Source organism: Oreochromis niloticus, linkage group LG16 (assembly GCF_001858045.2).
Source record: "Oreochromis niloticus isolate F11D_XX linkage group LG16, O_niloticus_UMD_NMBU, whole genome shotgun sequence".
Lineage (NCBI taxonomy): Eukaryota > Metazoa > Chordata > Actinopteri > Cichliformes > Cichlidae > Oreochromis > Oreochromis niloticus.
Genome location: NC_031987.2, coordinates 19,407,860 through 19,429,169, shown reverse-complemented (window position 1 = coordinate 19,429,169; position 21,310 = coordinate 19,407,860). Strand labels below are relative to the sequence as shown.

At 41.1% G+C, this 21,310-nt stretch overlaps 1 protein-coding gene across 6 annotated transcripts; it reads right to left on the bottom strand.

The window, feature by feature from the left end:
- Positions 1 to 189: 189 nt before the first annotated feature.
- On the bottom strand, positions 190 to 20,818 carry LOC102079924 (nectin-3). 6 transcript variants are annotated; one of them, XM_019352636.2, is made up of 8 exons: positions 20,433 to 20,817; positions 18,764 to 19,105; positions 18,351 to 18,653; positions 16,957 to 17,050; positions 15,977 to 16,131; positions 15,022 to 15,118; positions 12,080 to 12,167; positions 190 to 498 (listed from the first exon to the last, which is right to left on the bottom strand). In XM_019352636.2, exons 1-8 carry the CDS (start codon positions 20,548 to 20,550, stop codon positions 490 to 492), a joined length of 1,206 nt encoding a protein of 401 aa, XP_019208181.1. In that variant the 5' UTR covers positions 20,551 to 20,817; the 3' UTR covers positions 190 to 489. The 6 variants fall into 6 exon arrangements, with proteins under 6 accessions (XP_019208181.1, XP_019208183.1, XP_019208180.1 ...); XM_019352635.2 differs by lacking the exon at positions 190 to 498 and adding an exon at positions 8,904 to 11,732 and having other exon boundaries at positions 20,433 to 20,816; XM_019352637.2 differs by lacking the exon at positions 190 to 498 and adding an exon at positions 8,904 to 11,732 and having other exon boundaries at positions 16,013 to 16,131; positions 20,433 to 20,816.
- Positions 20,819 to 21,310: the final 492 nt, after the last annotated feature.

Below are 21,310 nucleotides of genomic sequence, written 5' to 3'. Positions count from 1 at the left end.
CATTGTACAGCGTAAGCTGCTGCACATACTGATCTCACGCATGGAGGTAAAGCACAAGCAACTAGAGCTAATCTGTTAGGATAGTAAGTTACTGGCTTCACTTGTGGAAAAAAAAGTGCTGTTAGTTATTTCACAGTCACCTGGCATTTGTGCTGTTCACAGAACCACAAGTCCATCGCTGGACCTCCTCTGCGCCGTCACTTTTGGAGCTTGGCACGCTCCCTCAAGTTCTCATGGTTCAACGTTGCTGAAGATTTTAAAGGCAGAGCACGTCGTACACCTTAGTTGTCTTCCTCAACGTCAACGTCGAAAGTCTTTCATCTTATTTAAGATTTTGCTGTGCAGAGTCTCCTCATGACGATCTCCTGGAAGCCCAGTAGCACAGCTCTCTGTGCTGAAGGTGATCTCTGATCCTCCTGAAGACTCTCTCCAGGCCTCAGCTTCCATCTTGTGGACGATCCTCTCAGTCACTTCTCTCGTCATGGCATCTCACGACATCTGCAAATTAAAATGACACTCCTCTCGCCACATGGCTTCCTCTCTTGTGTCAACTCCCTAATGAGACATGTACAAGAATGTTGCACAGTCTCCCTAAAACAATCTCCAGGGTTTGTCCCTTGGAGCAGCTTCACTCCAACCTGTAACCCTGTGTAAAACATTAGTCAGCAATTAAATGTTTAGCTTGTCTAACTCTCAGCTCCACCTAGAGCCTGTATCCTGGAAGACAAATCTGTTACATCAAACTTCACATTTTCAACCGACTATAGATCATATGAGTAATAAGGTATTCAGCATAAAAGACAAATATCATGTGCAGGTTTTCTCCAGTCATTAAATCACTATTATTATCATAATTTGTCCCAAATCATGAATCATCCCAATTTATTCCACAATTTAATCGGTGACTTTCCTTAAGCAATGTCACACCACTCATTTTTATCACTGTGAGCTCAATAGTGGCCAGCTAATGAGCCCCATATTCAACTATTCTGTAACCACTGCACATTTGTTCAATTGTCACTTGTCTGTCTGTGCTGAATCCTTTACAAACACTCTTAAGGAAAAACAAACATTAGCCAAACACACGTTCATCCTGGTGGTCAGGCGTCGGTCATCCAGATTCCAGAGATGCTGTAAAAAGAAGTAACACTGGTTTCAAACACAGTGTCACACTGTATTCACTTCTCCCTTGTAACATTCATATTTTCTCCAACACGGTATAATTTAATCACCAACACACAGCCTGTAACCACAGTTTTCTTCACACAAAATCTCAGTAATCCTGTGGTAGAAAAACACATTAAGTTGTGTCCTGCTATAAATCACATGATCAAATCACATGATTAACCATCTGCTGTGAAAAGAAATGTTAATGTTAGCGCTGCGCATTTGTATACACTCTTTCTCACAGTAATCTCTGTGAGCAACACAAAGCAGTTAATAACGCACCTATGGTGAATTCACAGACAGAGAAAATTTTAAACTAAAAAGGTTAAATCTGCAGAGTTCACATAGTCATGTGACCCAAGTTTCCTCCTGTGATCTCCTTCTGCTCCTGCAACAGAGACACACACAGAGATACATCCACACCTTTGTCAGGTGGGGGTTAACTTCACACAATGGTGTTAAGTCAGTCAGTCTTGTCAGCTTTTGTCAGTCAGTTTTTCCCCATTTTTATTTGGTGACAGTAGAAGCTCTCGTGACGCAACAAGTTTCTACTGCCAGCAATGACGTCAATTCAAAAAAGAAAAATAATTTAGACTGGATTACCTCGCTGAATCCGTTTTGACAGGGACTTGTTTTCTGATTGTCCCAAATAAGTGGCTCTCTCCCAAGCCCATTTTAATTTTTGGAGAAACTCACTTTGCAACAGTTTTCTCGACGACGAGTCGTATAGCGCTTCTGTTCTAATTGTGCATCTCTGCTCAAACAGAGATCATCAAACGAAACCTTCAGTGCACTGTGAAAGTATCAAAATAAAAAGAAATAAAATAAAATAAAGGAAAGCAAAGGAAAGAAAGGCCTTGTTTAAGTCATGACACGTGTTCTTCATGCCAGGGGGATAAATCGTAACAACCCATTTGGCAGGCTCAACTTAGTAACAAAAGACAAATCAACAGCTAGATCAATCTCAAACATTCATCCAATCAGCCACACACAACATACAGCATAACCCTGTTGTCTCGTCACATAATAAGTTTCTTCTCATATAACCAAATGTGTGCCATGGTAAAACTTCTTCACACACCAGAAACTCACAATCAGCTCACTCAGCTCACTCATTTAAAACCCCTCATCAGCATTCTGTTTTCCTCTATGATGCAGTCATCTGTCCTCCTATAATATTCAGTCCACTAGTCTATGTATCACTTTCATCTTACTAGTGACTTGGACAAGATGACAAACAGAATCTCATGCTTAAGATGCTGTCTGGTCTTCATGAGTATCATTTATTATGTATGCATGTAGGGTTAGTATGGTTGATGCATTTTCTGTATGTTTTTGTGTTCATCTCTCATCACATTTCCATTATTCTCATCACTGCTTAAAACAACACACATCTCTCTCTCTCTCTCTCATAAACAGAAAGTAGCGTTACAGCTGTTTCAGGCTGAGAAACACCAAACACTCTTCGTGCTATCATTCACCACACAACTATTTTATTTCTTTGTCCGCTGGGCAGGTGACCTGCAGAATCACGTCTGCCCCAGCTGGATACCTTTTCACACACACCGTGCCGTCAGACACGCTCACACTCACTTCTGCTTAGCGCACAATTTCACTTCATTCTTCAACGATCCACACACCACGTGCTGCCCAATAAAAACTTTGCAGTGTATTTCATCCTCTTTCAAGGCCGACTTCTTTTAAGTTTGCAGCAGGCAACGCGACTTACACCAAAACCCAGGCTACATGTACATAACAGGTCACCGAAATCCGTTAACACCACTTAGGTTTCCTTCTGTGCTGCTGCGTTCACTTTACTGGCACTCACACACATATACGCTCATTCACACTCTTTTTAGGCCTATAATCCCCCTTACCGCGGCGAGCTCTTTCCTCCTTACCATTGGTGGAGAAACCATACACTCAACGCCCTTAACTGCGGAGAACCTTTTTTTATCTTTATAGAGCTCTATCCTCCTTTCGGTGGAGAAACCGTCCTTACCCTCCTTCAATTCGGTGGAGAAACCTCTTTAAACCTCCTTCGGTGGAGAAACCGACTTAACCCTCCTTAAATAAATCAAAAAAGATTAAAAACAAACAAAAACACTGGCGGAGAAACCAGGCAGCTTGCGTCTACACGCACAGCTTGCGCACTCACGTACCTGCTTTAACGCACGGGCACGTAGCCGCTCTCTAAGGCCTTCTGTACTCACTGTTCGTGTTGTTTCCGTTCATGGGAAGAGTCTCTGGTTCCCGTCAATCGCCATCCATCCCGAGGGGAGTTCAGGCGCAAACTGTCCGGCCTGGAACAAAGCAAAGTACCAGGGCTTTCGTCAATCGTCCCAGACGATGGCTGCTAGCAGACTGCGGTGGCGTCCTCTCCCTCTCCTCGGTGAATGCGATGTGTTAGGATCCGGCTCGGAGGACCAAATAAATGTTGGGTCTAAACTCAGACCCCGCTGTATCCAGGACTTATTCCCATGAAAGAAAAACAAGGCAACAGTGTTCGATCGATTACTTGCGCAAGGGAGGCCTTTGGTCAAGAACCAGCTCTTGGAGCTCACGCTCCTAACCTGTCTCCAGCCCAAAGTCCTTCAAAGAGCAGCTTCCCTCGCAGCTATTTATTGACAAACTGTTACAGTTCACACAATAGTTTACAACACGTACCTCCCCTCTTAACCCCCCTTGGTTACAAAGACGAGGCACTGTATGTATATATATGTGTGTGTGTGTGTGTGTGTGTCCTCCTGCTGGGCAGGAAGCTTACATCAAACAGACCTTCCAGATAGGATGTGTCTGTAATCAAACCTACAGCCCCTCACCCAAAAACTCAAGAATCTGGGGAGGGGGGACTGTGGAACTGCTTTCATCCCACAGTTAAACAATGTAGAGATGGCAAGCATAAAAATGACGAACATTAACATTTTGTAAACATATACAACTATTTATCTAAAAATGCAGCCAATACACCTGCCGTTTTTTTCATTTTGTACAACCATTTAAAAATATTACTAAAACTAAAATGAGAGAACAATCAGGTGTCGCAATAAGATCCCCCACAAATGATGTATGCTAGTAAAAAAAAAAGTTTTCCCACCAAAAGACAGAGGAGAACAGCACAGGGATAAACCTGCAGGCCTGACAACAGGAGGTGTATCACTCCGCTGGTTTTCTACTTAGTGACAGTGTTTACATTGCAAATGTGCCTTAGTGACATTCATTAGTGCCCTCACTGACACACAAAACGACTACACAACAGAACAACTACACGAGACAACACAACACACTAACTGTACACTCCACACTAAACGTCTCAAATCTCCCACATCTAAAAACTCTCTCTCTCCCTCTCTCTCACTCACGCTCCCGTTACCGTCACTCCCAAAACTCTCCCCTCTTCCTAAACAACCAAATCCCACGTGTTGACTTTTTTTTAAATTGGTTGACATGGTGCATTTTTCCACCGATAGGAAAGAGGTGGCTTCTTTTCCTTTCTTTACTGTTTTCGCGCTGTCCTTAGAAAACGCTTAAAATACACACAAAAACGTGACGACAGTATTTAGTAAAAAGCATGGCTTATATATATTATCATAACTCTGGATTTACTGGCCTGTAATTAAAATTTAAAAACTTTGAAGTCCGAACTTTCAATGTGGGCTGAAATAGAGACTCAGAGTGGCTGCAGCTTGTTGCTATGTCAGCTTAAAATAGTCATGTGATTTGGACCACAGAGGGTTAATAACACTCACCTTCCTTCAATTTCCAGAGTGTAACATCCAAACACCTGTGTAAAATCCGAAATTCCCATGGTGTTGTTCAAAATGTGCTCTGGCGCAATCATAAACATCGCTTGCTACTGAAAACAAGAAAAAAGCCGGTCCTGCTATGGGCTGAACCATTTGTTAATGGTGGAGGGGGGGGAACACTATGCAGTATATTCAGTTTTAGCATTTATATTCACTGTTGACTGTAACTACGCTCAAACTGTTAATGCTATCTTATTTTAATAAACAACACTGCCATATGCAAAACTAGGGTGGCACTTGGGGTGGCAAGGGATCATTTTAGGGTGGCACTTGCCACCCCATGCCACCCTTCTAGATCCGCCCCTGGATAGGCTCTGTGCTGGTCTAATGTGTGGCTGCATTCACGTGACAAAACATAAATGAACAGATAACGCAGTTTTTATAAAGTATGAAAAAATTACTGATAGGCACCGATTGTTCATCAAAATGAAGACGATTACAGATTCAAAAGTTGTCCACCTGCTGTTTGTGCTAATCGAGGAGAGAAACTTAGGGAGTTTCCGTTTTTTTCTTTTAGGGGGGAGGAGGAGGGGGGAGCGGCACAAGACTGCAACCACGAACAATGCAAACTATAAACTATACATATATAGTTTATAGTTTATATTATTAAGTTATATATTATATTATATTATTAACTTTTTTTAAAAAAATTATACATTTTCTCATTAAGGTCACTGATCTCTATTGTCCTCAAAATATCTGCGAGGACATCAGGGACAGGTGTGTGAATCTGTTTTTCATCATGGTTATCCACAATCATGTTTTTAACTGTATGATACTGGGACGAGGCCAACTCATCAACAAGAGTTTTCAGGGGGGAGAAGCTATCTAATCTGATGCTCGTCTGCTGGTGATAGATGGAGGTTGATGATTCATTAAAAAAATATTGCGCTTCTAACTTCTGCTGCCTAAAATGTAACACCATTAGACTGTGATTCCTAATGGAAAAGAAAAAAAAGGATGTTTGCCCCTGGTTTATTTAAGGATGGTCATATTGTACATGCTGAACTTAGTAAAACATTTAAATACCATACTAAACAAACCATAAGTATAAACTGAATTCAGACAGGCAGCAGTGGTTTTAACCAAAATCATTCTTTTAATAAAAATACATTGCAATAAAATCTCGTAAATGAATTTATATTCATCTGTTTCTGTGATGTAAATCTCCACCAGGGGTTCTTTGGTATAACACAGTCTGACTGTTCAAAATTTCTGCTCTGACTTGGCCCAGTCCAAGAGATGCACCTACCATTCAGCAACAGGCTCTGCATGCTCCACCACAAGTCCCCACTCCTCAAGTGCAGGTTGACACTGCTGCATCAAACCCGCAACCTGCTTCAGAAGCCATGCCTATACCGGCCTCCGCATCCACAGCCCCTCTAGCCTGCTTGCCTCCGTTGCCAACGCAGCCTGTACCTCCTGCTTCAATGCAGCCTGCACTGCCCGTTTCACCGCCTCCTGTTTCTCTTATGATGCCTCAGCCACTGTCCCCTATTACATCACAGCCAGAACCACATGTGCCTCAGCCAGTGCCCCCCACCACACCATTACAGCCTGAGTATGCCCCACCAGGGCACCAGTATGATGCACTTTCCAGGTACTGGCAGTCTGCTCCACTACCATATCCACCTGTGCATTATCCTAGAACACTGACTGTGTTCAATTCAGGAAGAGAAAGTGATTTTCTTATGCTCAAAAAGGGTCTGGACAACCTACTTTAAGTGAAGACTATGAGCATCAGATCCTGCTTTACCATCTCACATTCCCCTCTGCACTTCAAGTAGCGAAGAGGTGGAGCTGTAAAATGGGGAGAAAACACTGGACACATACTGTCCGAGATGATGGCTCTGAAAGAACCATCATACTACCTGCTGCTGTCCATCACCTTGGCCCTTGTTGAAACAGAAGAGATTCTGTCTCTTAGGACAATTTGGCAAGAAATAGTACAGCTGACGAGAGCCACTGTATCCTTTCAGGTGTCAGGTATGACACACCAAAGAGTGAAATATGACATTCATCAGGCTTTTACAGTGGCTGAAGTGAGAATACCTACACAGCCAGTGCATACTGGTCCAGTCGGTGGCCCAGTTGCTGTGTGCACAATGCTGTTTTTGCTGCTGGTTCAGTCAATTTTGGTTGGAGATAGATTAAACCTGCAGCTTCAGAATCGAACGCAAAAAAAGAAGTAAACACAAAGCGTGGACACGCCAACGCATCAAAATCAATGAGCTGTCGGCTTTCAGCCCCGACGGTGTGTCTGCATACGTGCTGTTGGGTGAGAAAGTGTCGGGTCTGCGCTTTGTGTTTACGTCTTTGTGGAGAATCTGTGTACCTGCTCTCATTTACTGTTTAAGGTGTTTGATGGTTGTTGAAATTTTGTGAGGTTTAAGCTGAGATTCTGGCGTTTTGGGCAAAATACATTTATAATTAAAAATCGATTCAGGATTTTAATGAATCGATATCGCGTTTTTCAAGCTAGAATCGATTTTAATGGGAAAATCGATAATAAAAACCCACCCCTAATTACATCCAGCGGTTAAAGCGGTTATGAAAAAATTACTGATAGGCACTGGTTGTTCATCAAAATGAAGACGATTACGTCTTCGAACTCCCGACTCCCAAGAGTTGGGAGTTCATCTTGTAATCGGAAGGTTACCGGTTCGAGCCCCGGCTTGGACAGTCTCGGTCGTTGTGTCCTTGGGCAAGACACTTCACCCGTTGCCTACTGGTGGTGGCCAGAGGGCCCGGTGGCGCCAGTGTCCGGCAGCCTCGCCTCTGTCAGTGCGCCCCAGGGTGGCTGTGGCTACAACGTAGCTTGCCATCACCAGTGTGTGAATGTGTGCGTGAATGGGTGAATGACTGGATATGTAAAGCGCTTTGGGGTCCTTAGGGACCAGAAAAGCGCTATATAAATACAGGCCATTTACCATTTACCATATATATATATATACATACATACATACATATATTTCTACACTGACTGATAGATTGCATTCTTGCAATTCAGAGCTGCAGTTACACAAATAATATCTGACACTTCTGACATACACTTTGATTATATCACAGTGTGTCATAAACACGGGGGGTTCAATTAAGACAGGGAGAAGAGAGATCATCCAGACCAGGCAAATCCAAAACATTCAGGCCAAAAGTATGATCAATTCAATTTCCATTAAAAAAAAATCAATACAAAACAAAGCAGCAAAACATCTCAGTCATAAACAATTTGATATTTAAAGTCCATCGGGCATTTTCAGAAGAATCAGAGGCTACAGATTGAATGAATCCTCTCAAAGTGATGTCTGTCATGTATACTTAAGCTTTGTTTAAGGTCTTCCTATGAAAAACTTAATTTTAACTACACACAAAAAAAAAATAGCAAGCAGTGTATCACTTTAATGGTTTTTCTGGTCAAACTTATGTTTATACCAAAGCTACAATGAACCGAATAAGCAGTTTAGTTAATCAACTCAACCAAAATAGAAATGAAAATAGTCAAAACATTTCTCGGCCCATGAAACTTAAAAGTAAATACCTCTTCACAAGACATAGATATAGCCAATTTCTATCCACATGATTGCATAACCAAGATGAATCATAAGAAATAAGACACAAGACGAGTTGTATGTGTTGTATAAGTAGTAGAAATGTGTGTAGTGAGGAAGAGAAACCTTTACTGATAAATACATTTTTTGCAAAATAATACAATAAAAAACAAAAATGTAAATTAAACACTGTAACAGATCTAAACCTACAGAAAAAGCAAAAAATCACACAAATGAAATAAATTTAAAACTTAACCAGCCATTTGAGACGCCAGTATAGGCTATATGGTATTAAATAATAATAATAATAATGATAATTAATGGTTATAAATAGTTTTCTGACAGCATTGAAACCTACCTGTGTAATGCTTTAACACAGTGGTTCTCAAACTTTTTCTGACATGCCCCACTGTACAAATGAAAAAGGAAATTAAATAATAAAAAAAAACTTTAGCGTCCACATCAAGGAGTTAGTAATTAATTAAGTGATTAATTACTCATTAACAAATCAAAAAGGTACAAGATGAATTATAGTTAAAAGTCGGCATTAAAAGCAACAGGCTCTTGTTTTCTTTTAATGGCCTTTACAAAAACAACAAAAAACAAACAAAACCTTTTTTTTCCATGATGCTTCACCAGCTGGGCCATGTTCCACAGCTTGAGAACCACTGTTATCATGTGCAGTGGATGGATATACTTTAAAAATGAAAACATTTTTAATGATCTTACTTTCTCAAAAGGTTTAAAAACCACAAGTGTCATGTCTTCATTGGTTTAAAGAAAAGAAAAAAAATCTGATGAATAATCTAAAGTGTAGAGTTAAAATACACATGTAAGCGTTGCTAATGCTAACAAGGATTAAAATTTATATAACTAAATTTACCATATTCAGCAGTATGCAGGAAAAAGGCAAAGAATATCTTTACATCCATTACTAACTGTAAAAACAGATTTAGCAGTTTCTATCCTAAAATATAAATAGTATAAAACAACATGCTGCTGTGGCCCCCTTCAAGCTTGTTGGTAAACAGCAGTTAAATATGCTAATTAACCTTTTACAAAAGTGAAGCAGCTTACAACAAAAACTTCAGGCAGTACCAGAATACCTTTCTAAAAAGTATAAAAAAAGGTATTGTTTTGTAGCAATTATTAATAGCTGCAGTTTGCTTGACTGTTTACTTTCAATATTTACAGTTTTAAAGTTTTATACTGAGACATCCACGTAAGTACCATCATGACCACTGAGACAATGGAAACTGCGAGGTAACAAGACTAGAACATAAAAAAAACAAAAAACAAAACCTCAAAATTTAATGTTAATAATTTAGAATAAGCAATTAGCACATGAAAACATGGAATATGATTAAAAAATTTTCCTTCAACTTGACATTACACTAACATCCTCACACAAAATACCTTCTGATCTATCACATAATATTTCAGTCAATGACAAATCTGGTGGGGAAAAAATCAAACCATAAAACAATGAATGTTTATTAATTAGCAGTAAATTTAATAAATCCATGTATGAAGTGTGACTTTATACACTGGTCACTGCTCTCCACCTACAGCAGCTGGAGTTAACAAAGCTTGTTTTGCCTGAGTGGACATTTTAGAAAACCTTTCCATCTCATTATGTATGATAGCCAACAAAGTACACTGCTCAAAAAGAAACACTTGATTATCACCATATATCACAAACCAGTTTTAGCCCCCGATCCACATAACACTGCACCACTATGGCCCCTCCAGCAGGTGATGGGTTCAGTGGAGTAACTGGGGTCAGCCAAGACCCATGAATAATAATGGCCTTATGAAGGGGCCCTGGTAACCAAGATTTTGTCAAATAACTTCTCATCATAGAACTCTTTTGAATCACACTTGGTCTGGCCCTTTACCCATGACCAATTTGCCTTGGGAGACCCTACCAGGGACAAACTGTCCTCGACAACATAGCTCCTGGGATCAGAAGGGCACGCAAACCCCTTCACCGTGATAAGGTGGTGATTCATGAAGGGGGATGTAGGGAATACTTCTTTCCTATACTTGGACAGATCTTTGCTTTTACTTCTCTATCAATTAGCCTATGCTTACTTTGGCTCTGTGCCTGAATTTAACTGTTTACTTTTGCTTATCAGTCACTGTTTTTTATTATTCCTCACACTGCACTTTATGACAAAGAGTGAAGATAACGAAAATAGGAAGATAACATTGAACTAATAACTAATTACATGTGTGAATACTATAAAATCATAAATAGCTTGTTTAATTTTCTCAAACTTTTCTTTCCTGGCTGATACTTTTAGTCAAGATGCTGAAGCAGACTTAAACTGCAGTGTGTTGAGTACCACCACAATATTTCCAGCGTTTCAGTGCGTATGCTTTGGTGTTCTGTTCTAGTTTTACATTAACCATTGGCTAATATGTAATCTCAGTAAATACAGCCATTAAGATTAATGATTGATGAAAGAAACGTGACCTTTCTAACTATACTCTCCTGGAAAATGCTACAACGTACTGCTTTTTACAGTTAAATGAAAAAATTTCAGCAGGATGAAGATCTTTAATTTTATTCAAATTAATTAAAAAAACAAACAAAAAAGTAAATAATTCAACACAGTAACAAAACCTCACTAAGACTTTTTAAAAGATTTTTTTTTCTTTCAAATTTCCTTGTATGTTGCTTTATGTTAGATTATCCGAGTAAAACATCTGCCATGTGCTAACAAGGGTGGGGCTCTATTTTTCAAGTATTATGTACTATATGGTAATTTTACTGGTTCGGATTACAAGGTAATCAGATGGTGTGCTTCGCTTGACTGTTTGTGCTGTCTGTGCGAGTCTCTGTGGTGTACTGATAACACTGATAACATTGTTTCAAACAGAAGCCCTGTGGGTTGATATCCTCAGTAGCATAACGGCTTTTGTTATCAGGAGATGTAAAGGTCACAGAAAAACTGCCATTCATATTAGCCAGAGCTGGTATGTAAAAGTAGAACCTAAATACCATGGCAGTGACAAGAAAGCAATAAAGAAACTTCATTAAAAACTAAGACATGATAAACAAAAGGGGGGCAGAGAGATAAACGGACACCAAGTACCTCCACCTGTTCTTCATCTGTTCATTTACCAGCTAACTCTAGAATGGCATGTTGGTCAAGCATTCAGTCCAGATTCTCATCCTTTGCTTCCACAGCTGTCACAGAGATTGCTGAAGTAAACAATTCAGAGCATTTGTTTAAAACGGTATGTAATTTCATCTGAACATGCAAAGACTTTCAGTGTATCTGCATATTTAAAAAAACATTAAAACTTCTACAATATTCAATGCACACATTAATAATAAAAAATATTTACTTTTTAAAAAGGACAGATTTAATAAAATGACTTGTACAAAACTAAAACTACAAATATATCTGCCATAACTGCATAACAGAGTTTTACATTAAATAAAGTCATTAGCGTTAAAATATCTGGAGAGAGAAATTTAACTTTGAGTGGAACAGAAATGAAAACAAAACAACAATGGCACATTTCAATAAATTAACTGTTACTGACCTCCATCTGTTGTTGTTCTTGTTGCGCTGCACTGTTAATAGCTGGTTCATTTGTTGGGACACGCTGCCAAAAAAGTCTAAACATACGCCTGGAATTTTAGGGACAATAATTCAAAATGTTTAGTTTCCCCTCCAACACCACCGCAATAGATTTAAAATAAAAAAATCAAGTACATGAGTAACCTGACGTTAAAAGACAGATACCCAAATATGCAAAACAAAGACCAATGACAAACGAGGAGCTTGTCCGAAGAAGTGGATCATGTATTGTCTGGAAACACTTTTGATTTTTTTTTTTTTTTTCTCCCCCTGTCCCGTTTGGATCTTTAGCCATCAGAATTGTTGTCTTAAGGCCAAGAGAGATGCCAAGCGGATTTACTTTACCAACTGGATCATCATGGCCTTGCCATATTGGTCCATTTGATTGACCTTTATTATAATTATGTATTTATTTTATTTTCAGTTGTTACAGTCGGGACAGACATGACTGGGAGATAGGACAGGGAGAAAGAATGAAAGAAAGAGAGGGAGAGAAAGAAAAATTGAGGGGAGAAGAGATGGCGAGAAAGGGGAGAAGAAAGAAAGAAAACAAACAAAACACCTGGATCACCTGTATGGAGAGAAAAAAACAGAAGAGACAACAAACAAACAAACAAACAAACAGCTACATAATAAATACAGCACCATCACAATAGACTAGCTAGCAGTAGATAACAGTAGATACTAAATATTAAATGTTGTTGTGCAGCACGCAAGATAGATAGCGCACAATGTGCTTTGAGGTAGCAGCCAAGAAAGGTGTAGTTTGTGTCTGTGAACACCCGTGTATACACCTGTGTGGATAAGCATGCTTGTATTCCAAAGGTTTCTCCATGTAACGATCTGCTAGGGAGTGTGGGGAGCCATAGCCCCGTCCCCCAGGGCATGAAGCAGCTATGGAGGAGATCCAGGCCCCAGACATCCAGAGGCCCCAGAGTATGAGGACCCAAGGAGGACCACCAAAGGGGGGGAACCGTGCCACCCTCCTGGGAAGAGCTGAGTAGACCCCCAAACGAGATGTCACCCAGCAGCCACAGAGCAGAGGCCGGAGGGGGTTGCAGTGGCGTGCCCGCGGGCTCTGCCGGCAGCCGGCTGCGCCAGAGAGGACCGAGCTTCAGGCCCAGAGGCCAGAGGCCTGAGGGCACCCACCCCCGGAAGGGGCCCAGCCGGGCCACAGGTGCCAGGCCCCGCCAATCGGCCACCAGGAGTGAGCCGGTACATACATGAGTGCCCAGCCCCAGTTGACAAGAACCACCAGCACACCAACGTCTGAGGGCATCAGCCACCGGCAGGGAGTGTGGTGAGGGGAGATAGGCCTCCGTACTTTGGAGGGCCTGAGATGTTCCCAGAGAGGTAGAGTCTAAGGCCCAACCTGACATATAGACACAGACAAACAGACGCACACAGACTCAAACGTGCATTCCCACCCCCATATACACAACCAAATACTCGGCACTTACCCAACATGTAGACAGACACAAATAGACACTGCACAGACAATCACACTCCCCAAACATACTCTGTATCCCAGGTCCAGGTACCCCGCCCCCAGAGGGGCAAGCCGCACCTAGACCCAGGAGGTGTAACCCTTCTCTCTGGGGTGGAGGCAAGCGGACCGCCCCCCCATCTGCAGTAGCAGGGAGGCCCCGCATCCCAGACCCCAATCTGACGGCTAGCACCTCCTCCCAGCCCCCCAGCCCTGACGGCTAACAGAACCGGGGTGAGTGAAGACCCCAAACCTCCCTCCGCCCGCTCATATGTAGTGTTGCTGTATGCTGTTCTAAAGTGCATTTAAAACACAGGAGGGCATGGTGTTTCCTGCCAGAGAGCAGCACGGCTCCTCCCGAAAACCCTCAGTGTCTATATGCATTAAAATTGAGGGTAGGGCACCAGCGCCAGAGGTGGGTTGGAATACACCGACCATCCTCTGGATGCTGTAAAACGTGCCCACCCCCAAGGCCCTATATGTATGTGTTATGTGAGAGTGTGAGTAATGTGGATGTCTAGGTTGCAGAATAAAATTGAGGCACAGGTGGCCAGAAGGGGACAGAGGGGGGGGAGTGCCTCCCCTGCACCCTGGTGACACATCTGCACCCCAAGCCCTGTGTGTGTGGGTGGGTGTGGTAGAGCGGGAAGAGGGAGGCAGCTGAGGATGGGGAGGGAAGAACACTTTTGATTTTAGAGTGATGCACTAACTTAGGTGCATCACCTGAGACAGTACAATACAACATTTTTTTAATAAATACTCATCAAATAATCAAATATTGATTAAAATCATTGAGATCAACATGCTACGAGACTAAATTCACTGTGTTTTAAAGAGGATATGTACTTCTCAGATTATCCGATTTTTTTTTATGTTTCCATCCTTTTCCTTTCTACTATTTGGGTACCGGTTGAACTTAGTTTCATCTGTGGAAAAAACACTGTTCACAAGCTACTCTTCCTTTTCCCCCTCTCTGGATGAAATCTAGCCTAAAATGTCTATTGTAATACGCTAACTAGTGCACTTTTTTTCCCCACAGAAAGTATCAAAATTGACAACTAGGCCACCCCTAACGTTTGCATTCTGTCTCTGATGAGTTTTTTTTATTTTGCAGCATATGTACAGCCTGACTAACTAGCATTAAGAGTCCACATTTCCATACTTTTTCCTCTTTAATTTAAGAAAAAATGAAGAAGCATTCAACACGGCTTTGAAATAAATTGTCCAATGAAATTCGAACACCTCAAAATAGAGACTGTATATATATATATATATATATAAATAAAAGTAAAAATAAAGACAATTTTGAATTAAAGAGTCTATACTTCAGTTTGGACAGTAGGTCCACATGCTTTAAAGTCAGGTCTACTAAATATTATTCTACATTTTGGATACATGCAAGTTAATGTATGAAGTACCTTTGATCTTCATGTGTATAAAAGTACCATACTGCAGCCCCAACGATGTTCAGGAAAATCAAAACACCAAGTAAGGCCCATGCAGCAGAGCACGCTCCTGCAGGGACACAAGAATGAAGGATATGAACAGGATAGACAGGATTAGAAATGAGTAAATCAGAGGGAAAGCTAAGGTTGAAGACAAAATTAGAGAGACTGAGATGGTTTGGGCTTGTGCAGAGGAGGGAGAGTGCATATTTTAGATGTTGAGTATTTAGTATTTAGCTCCCAGGCAGAAGAAAAAGAGAAACACTGACAACATGGAGGTTGGCATGAAAGAGGAGAGTGCTAGAGCATGAGAGGGACACTGTTTTTATCCCTAAATGGTCTGAAAAAAAAGAAGCAAAATTCTTGAGCCAACCCTCATTTCTTCATAGTTTAGTTTTAAGAAGACAGACTTTATTTCTTTCTTTCTTTCTTTAAAGTATTTTTTCATAGCTTCTCTAAGAAGAGCAGCCTGAAAGAAGACTACATGCCCCCACGGCACAATCAGAATCTCTCAGACTAACACAGTCTAAGGCATAAGACCATGAACAGAATATATCATAAGTTAAGGCATGCTTTAAGTTTTAAATTGTAGAACTGACTTGAGTAATATGTACTGCACTGAGTGGAGCATTAGTCATCCATTAACTTGTCTGTTTTATGCTGGCTCTAAAGTAAGGCAATTATTTCCTTAAGCTATTTGCTTACAAACGATTCCTAACCTCTAATTTGGATGTGGGTGGAGTGCCTAGAGTCCATCATTTTACTCTCATAGTAGATGTTCAAGTTTGTATTTATTTCTTTTGAAAGAAGTCCACAGAACATGAAACAGAACAACATCAGAATGATGCAACATCCTCAAAAGCTAAAATCAGAAACCAGTTCAAAAAGATTTGGACAAACTGCACAGCTAAATCCAAGCTGACCTCACCTGATGCCACATGCACATAGAGCTGATCGCGCTTACTTCCATATGTGTTAGATGCTTCACACTGATAGAGGCCATTTAGATCAGAGGTCAGGCTCAGCAGTTGTAGCTTTGCACCGTCTACTTTGACAGAAGACTCCAGCAAAGACTGGCCAGATCTGGAAAAACAAGAACGAGACAACGCGAAATGTACAGTTAGGGCAGAAAAATGTGAGTTGTGCTAAGAGCTAAACATCTTTGTAGACGGTGGCAGTTTTGTAAATTATGGTTGAGGAGGACATTGAGTGGATGGATGCGGGTGAGACTTGGAAGTAACCTTCATGTCTCTTTGAAAGTAAAATGAGGTCATTTCAGCTTTTGCAGCTAGTTTTAAAGAACAGGCCTGCTTGAAAATAGCAAAACCAGTGGAAATATGAGGATATGGAATGCTCACAGTCAATTTTCTTAGTGTTTGGTGAACACACTGATAGACTTGTGCACAGGACTTGAAATAATGGGTCTCCTGCTTGCCTCTGCAATCCAAGACAAACATTTTAACCAGATTGCAGCTATGTGCCTAAAATGTTCACACTGAACTTTCATGTGCTCGTGCACTGAACTTTCATGTGCTTGTTATCACCAAGCACATGACATGTGCTTGGTGATAACACTATTTCCTGGGGGAGTGGCTGTAGCTCAGGAGGTCATCTACTGAATGGAAGGTTGGCGGTTTGATCCCTGACTCCCCCAGTCTGAGTGCCAAATATCCTTGGGCAAGATACTGGCCAGATACTAACAAGCTGCATCCATTGGTGTGTAAATGTTAACTAGTGAGCACTTAAAAAGCATAGGAGAAAGTGCTTATGTGAATGGGTGTGTATAAATCGCTTTGAGTGCTCCAGGAGATAAGAAAAGTGCTATATAAGACTCGGTTCCTTTATTATTACCACTCCCGTGAAATGAAATGAATATTTCAACTGAAACCAATATTCAAACTACTTTACCTGCTCCAGGTAAAGTTTGCATTTGGTTTGGCTTCTGTCACACACTCGAACGAGTCCTCTGAAATCACCCTAATGTTCACTTCTGTGGGAGAAACTGCAAAAAAAAAGAAAGAAAGAATGAGAGACCTGTGTTAATTCTTAACTGAGGAAATCTTAATAATATCACACAACTTTTCATATATATTTGAATCAAAACAAAGAAATGCATTTTGGGTACTTTACACTTAGTTTCAAGGTGGCCTGTTTAAAAGCATGTCCTTTATGGGGATTTCAACCAGAAATAGAACACCACAGATGAACCGTGTCAATCAGAAATGGAGCACCACAGATGAACCGTGTCATTTAAAAAAAGAACCCACAATACTGGAAGAGCATGCTTTAACTTTGAAAACAGCCTCTACTGTTTTTGCTTCACCTTCTGCCATTTCCAATGTGTACTGAATGGATCTCAAACATATAAAGTCATTGTTAAGCTGTACAAACAGGTTTAAGCTAGTCTGTACTGTATGGTGCATGTCACTTGGCTTTAGCTGGTGACAGTTAATTTTTAACCTGAACATCTGCACTCTTACCGAGAACAAAACTCATTCAAGGCAGCTGAAATATCCAAATTCTGGGTAGACATGATTAATTTTGTGCTGCTCTCAAGATTCTAATTATCTAACTGGTGTCATTAAAAAGGGATGCACATTATTTCACACGAGCAATGTAGATGTGGAATATACAACTGCCAGTAAGTAAAAAACACACAGTTGGACTTTGATTAAAGAGACATAGTTTTAGTTCTACTTTCCCATACCAAAGCCTTGCTGTTACACGCACTGATGCACAACTTTATTGAGTTTGCTGCATTTCAGCTGAACTGGATGGTTCTGTCTCAGGACACAGATCAGGTTCCATTACTCGTCTCATCTTTCGCAAAATCTTTATCCAGCTATTGTGACAACATGAGTGAGTGACAGTAGCATGAGAACAAGAATAAAGCTGGTATCCCATACTGGGAAAAACAAAAAATCAACTCATGAACAAAGAAAAAAAAGCAAAACCATGTCAACTCTTAACACTTAAGGTTACCTAAAAGTATGAAGTTTTGAGGGTTTATGTCTGCTTTTGTTCAAAACAAAGATGCAGGGTATAGTTTAAAAAAGTGAAGCTATTACTTTTATTTTATCCATAATTTCTGAAACTATTTCTGTTGCATGAGATAATATAGATCAACTGGTAACGAGTAATTAAGTTCTATAGTATTGCTTTGCAGCTGCAGATCCAGTTTAATCAGTTAATCCTGGGTGTGCTTCTGTACTTTTAATATTTGATTAAATAATTAACATTCTTAAGTCAACAGCAACACAAAAGAAGACAAATAATAAACTACATGAGCAGTTGACACTCACAGTAGATCTGTATAGTGAAGGGCAGACTTCTTTCTGTAGACAGGGAGTCACCGCTGATGACACACCGGACCTGGTGACCGTTAATTTCTCTCGTAGGTACACCAAACAATGAGCTGACTGTGGTAGTTGTGCCGTTGTCATACTGGGTGGAGTTTGTTGTCGATCTCATGTTGTCTCCCAAAGCACCAGTGAGCCACCTCACCTCAGCAGGAGGCTTCGAGCCAGCAGCCGTGCAGGTAGCAAATAAAACCTCTTCTGTGCCCAAAGTGGGAAGGTTGTCCTTGACGCTTGTGAAAGGAGGCACTAGGAGAGTTACAGCACACAATCAGTCAACATGCAAGCAACATGGTGAAAGTAACTCTGTCTCACACGCAAACACCCAGAATATTTTAAATAAAATGTTTTCTTTATACCAAGCAAGTTTAGAGGTATCTCAGTCTTCTGATTTCCACTGGGAAACAAGGTGAAGATGCATGTGTAGCTGCCTTCATCCTTCAGGGCAACACTGGAAAACTGGAGAGTTCCATTTTTGTTGTTAAAATTCCCGATATATTTAAATCGATCATCACCTCCATTGACAAACTGCGCTCCCTCTCTGGGTAAGATAGTGAGGAAATTGTCATTGTGAGGTTTTTCTCTCGTCTTCCTCTGCCAGGTAATCTGTGTCAGGTCATCATTTGTATCAATGACATGGCATGATAAGATAGCGGTACTTCCTTGTTCCACTGTCACACTTCCACCAATCACCTGAAGAGCTGTAAAGTACAGAAAATCCGATTAAGGCAGAGCTGAAAATAGAAACAAAAGAGCATCTAAGGACATTCATATCAAAGTGTGATGAACTCTTTTGTGTTTGTGTATGCTTCATCTTTCATCCATCCATCCATTCGCTTCCGCTTATCCTTTCCAGGGTCGCTGGAGCCTATCCCAGCTGTCATAGGGCAAGAGGCGGGGTACACCCTGGACAGGTCGCCAGTCTGTCGCAGGGCCAACACACAGGGACAGACAACCATTCACGCTCACATTCACTCCTAGTGACAATTTGGATTATCCATTTAACCTATCCCCTCAAACTGCATGTCTTTGGACGGTGGGAAGAAGCCGGAGTACCCAGAGGGGACCCACACAAATACGGGGAGACATGCAAACTCCACACAGAAAGACCCCGGCCTGATGGTGGAACTGAACTCAGGACCTTCTTGCTGTGCGGCAACAGTGCTAACCACCGTGCCACCGTGCTGCTTCATCTTTCAAATTTTCAAATTACGCTGGGTAGACATTGAAAAATAAATATGATAAATATTTTTAACTAGTTACTTGGGGGTTTAATCTACTCAAGCTTGAAATTTATTTCGTTCATCAAATGATCAAAATAAGAAAATACACAGATGTTTGGTAGGTAAGGCAACACAGCTTATTTTCTTAACTCCATGTGAGCCAGTCAAGGTTATGTGAGTAGTCATGCTCCAAAGCATAGGAAAATGGCCCTAAAAACACCCACCTCCACTCTCCTTAACAGAGGAATGAAAACAATATTCTCCAGCGTCCTCACGATGCCCTTATATAGTTACATAGTTACAGTTAGCTACATAAAAACTCTGTATTGTACAGAAGTTCAGTAACATGTGACCATCCTGTTAGGTCATTGCTTGGATTCATCTGTTATCCATTCACTTATAAATAACATTATATGAACAATGAACAATAAGCAACATTTCTGAGGGCATATGGGGAAGAGAGGGCTGTTACTAATTATACAGCACGTTCATGAACAAAGAACTACAGTCTGGAACTTTATGGATGATGTATCACCACAAACTGAAATTACAAGCAGAAACCATCAATTTCAAGTTAAATATGTATATGTAACAAATAGTTAATAAGTGATAATACACAACCATTCAGTTTGATGAACCACAAAGCTCGTTTAAAAAAACAATAATATTAAGACCCTGCAGCGCACATTGACGCCATATGTCTTGTAAGCCAAATCTCTGAAGCTTGAATGTTAAATTAAGAAGCTGCAGTGGACAAATACAACATTTAAATTCAGTTCATCGTAGACTAGGCACTACAAAATACCTTCTACATCAGCACATAGAAGAGACAACGTCACGAGAAGGACACGTAGTAGCGCAGAGTCACATATGGACGGTATATTGTGGCAGAAACTGCCACAAAAGGAAGCAGCTCCATCCATCCGCTAATCATTGCTGTCCACTAATCATAATATTTACACATTCCAACTTCCGGGAGAAAGAAGTCCACAGCCCAAAATTGTTAGAATAAAACAGGACCGATGATTCTCTTGTGAGTCTAGCAAAGAAAGAAAGAAGGAGGCGGGCTGAAAATGGCTGAACACCCAACCAGCGACAGAGAGCGAGAGGGGCCAGGGTGCAGTAGCGGTTTTAGATAGGCATCGTGATGGGGGGCGGCATCACGAGCATCGGCAAAAAAAAAAAATAATGCTCGTACTCATGCTGCCCCGACGGCAGCCAGCGCATATTGGGAATGGCATAGGCACCGATCGGTTTTCTATCGCCCATTTGCTGGGAGTAAGGGCGCCCTCCGTTTGCAGGGTGCGCCTGCTGCTTGCGGCACAGGCAGGAGAGAGCGGGGCGGCGGGGGATTCTCTGGCTGGCTGGAGCAGCATCTAATAGCCAACTCGCAAAATAAAACAAAATAAAAACAAACCAACAAACACGAAAACACCAGACATTATGATACAGACTTATAATTTGCACCGATGTTTTTTCGAAATTCTATACGCGAAAAGTGAGCGCAAGAGCCCTCGGTGCGCCTGCTCGCTGCTGAAGTCACAGTAAACTTTATTGTCATCTCCGCTACATACAGTCCAGTATAGGGCTTTGGAGCGTGATGTCACTGGAGGTGGGCCACGCCCCCTTCCGCCATGACAGTAGGCTAGACACAGGATACAGCTTCAGCTATGGTTCGTACGT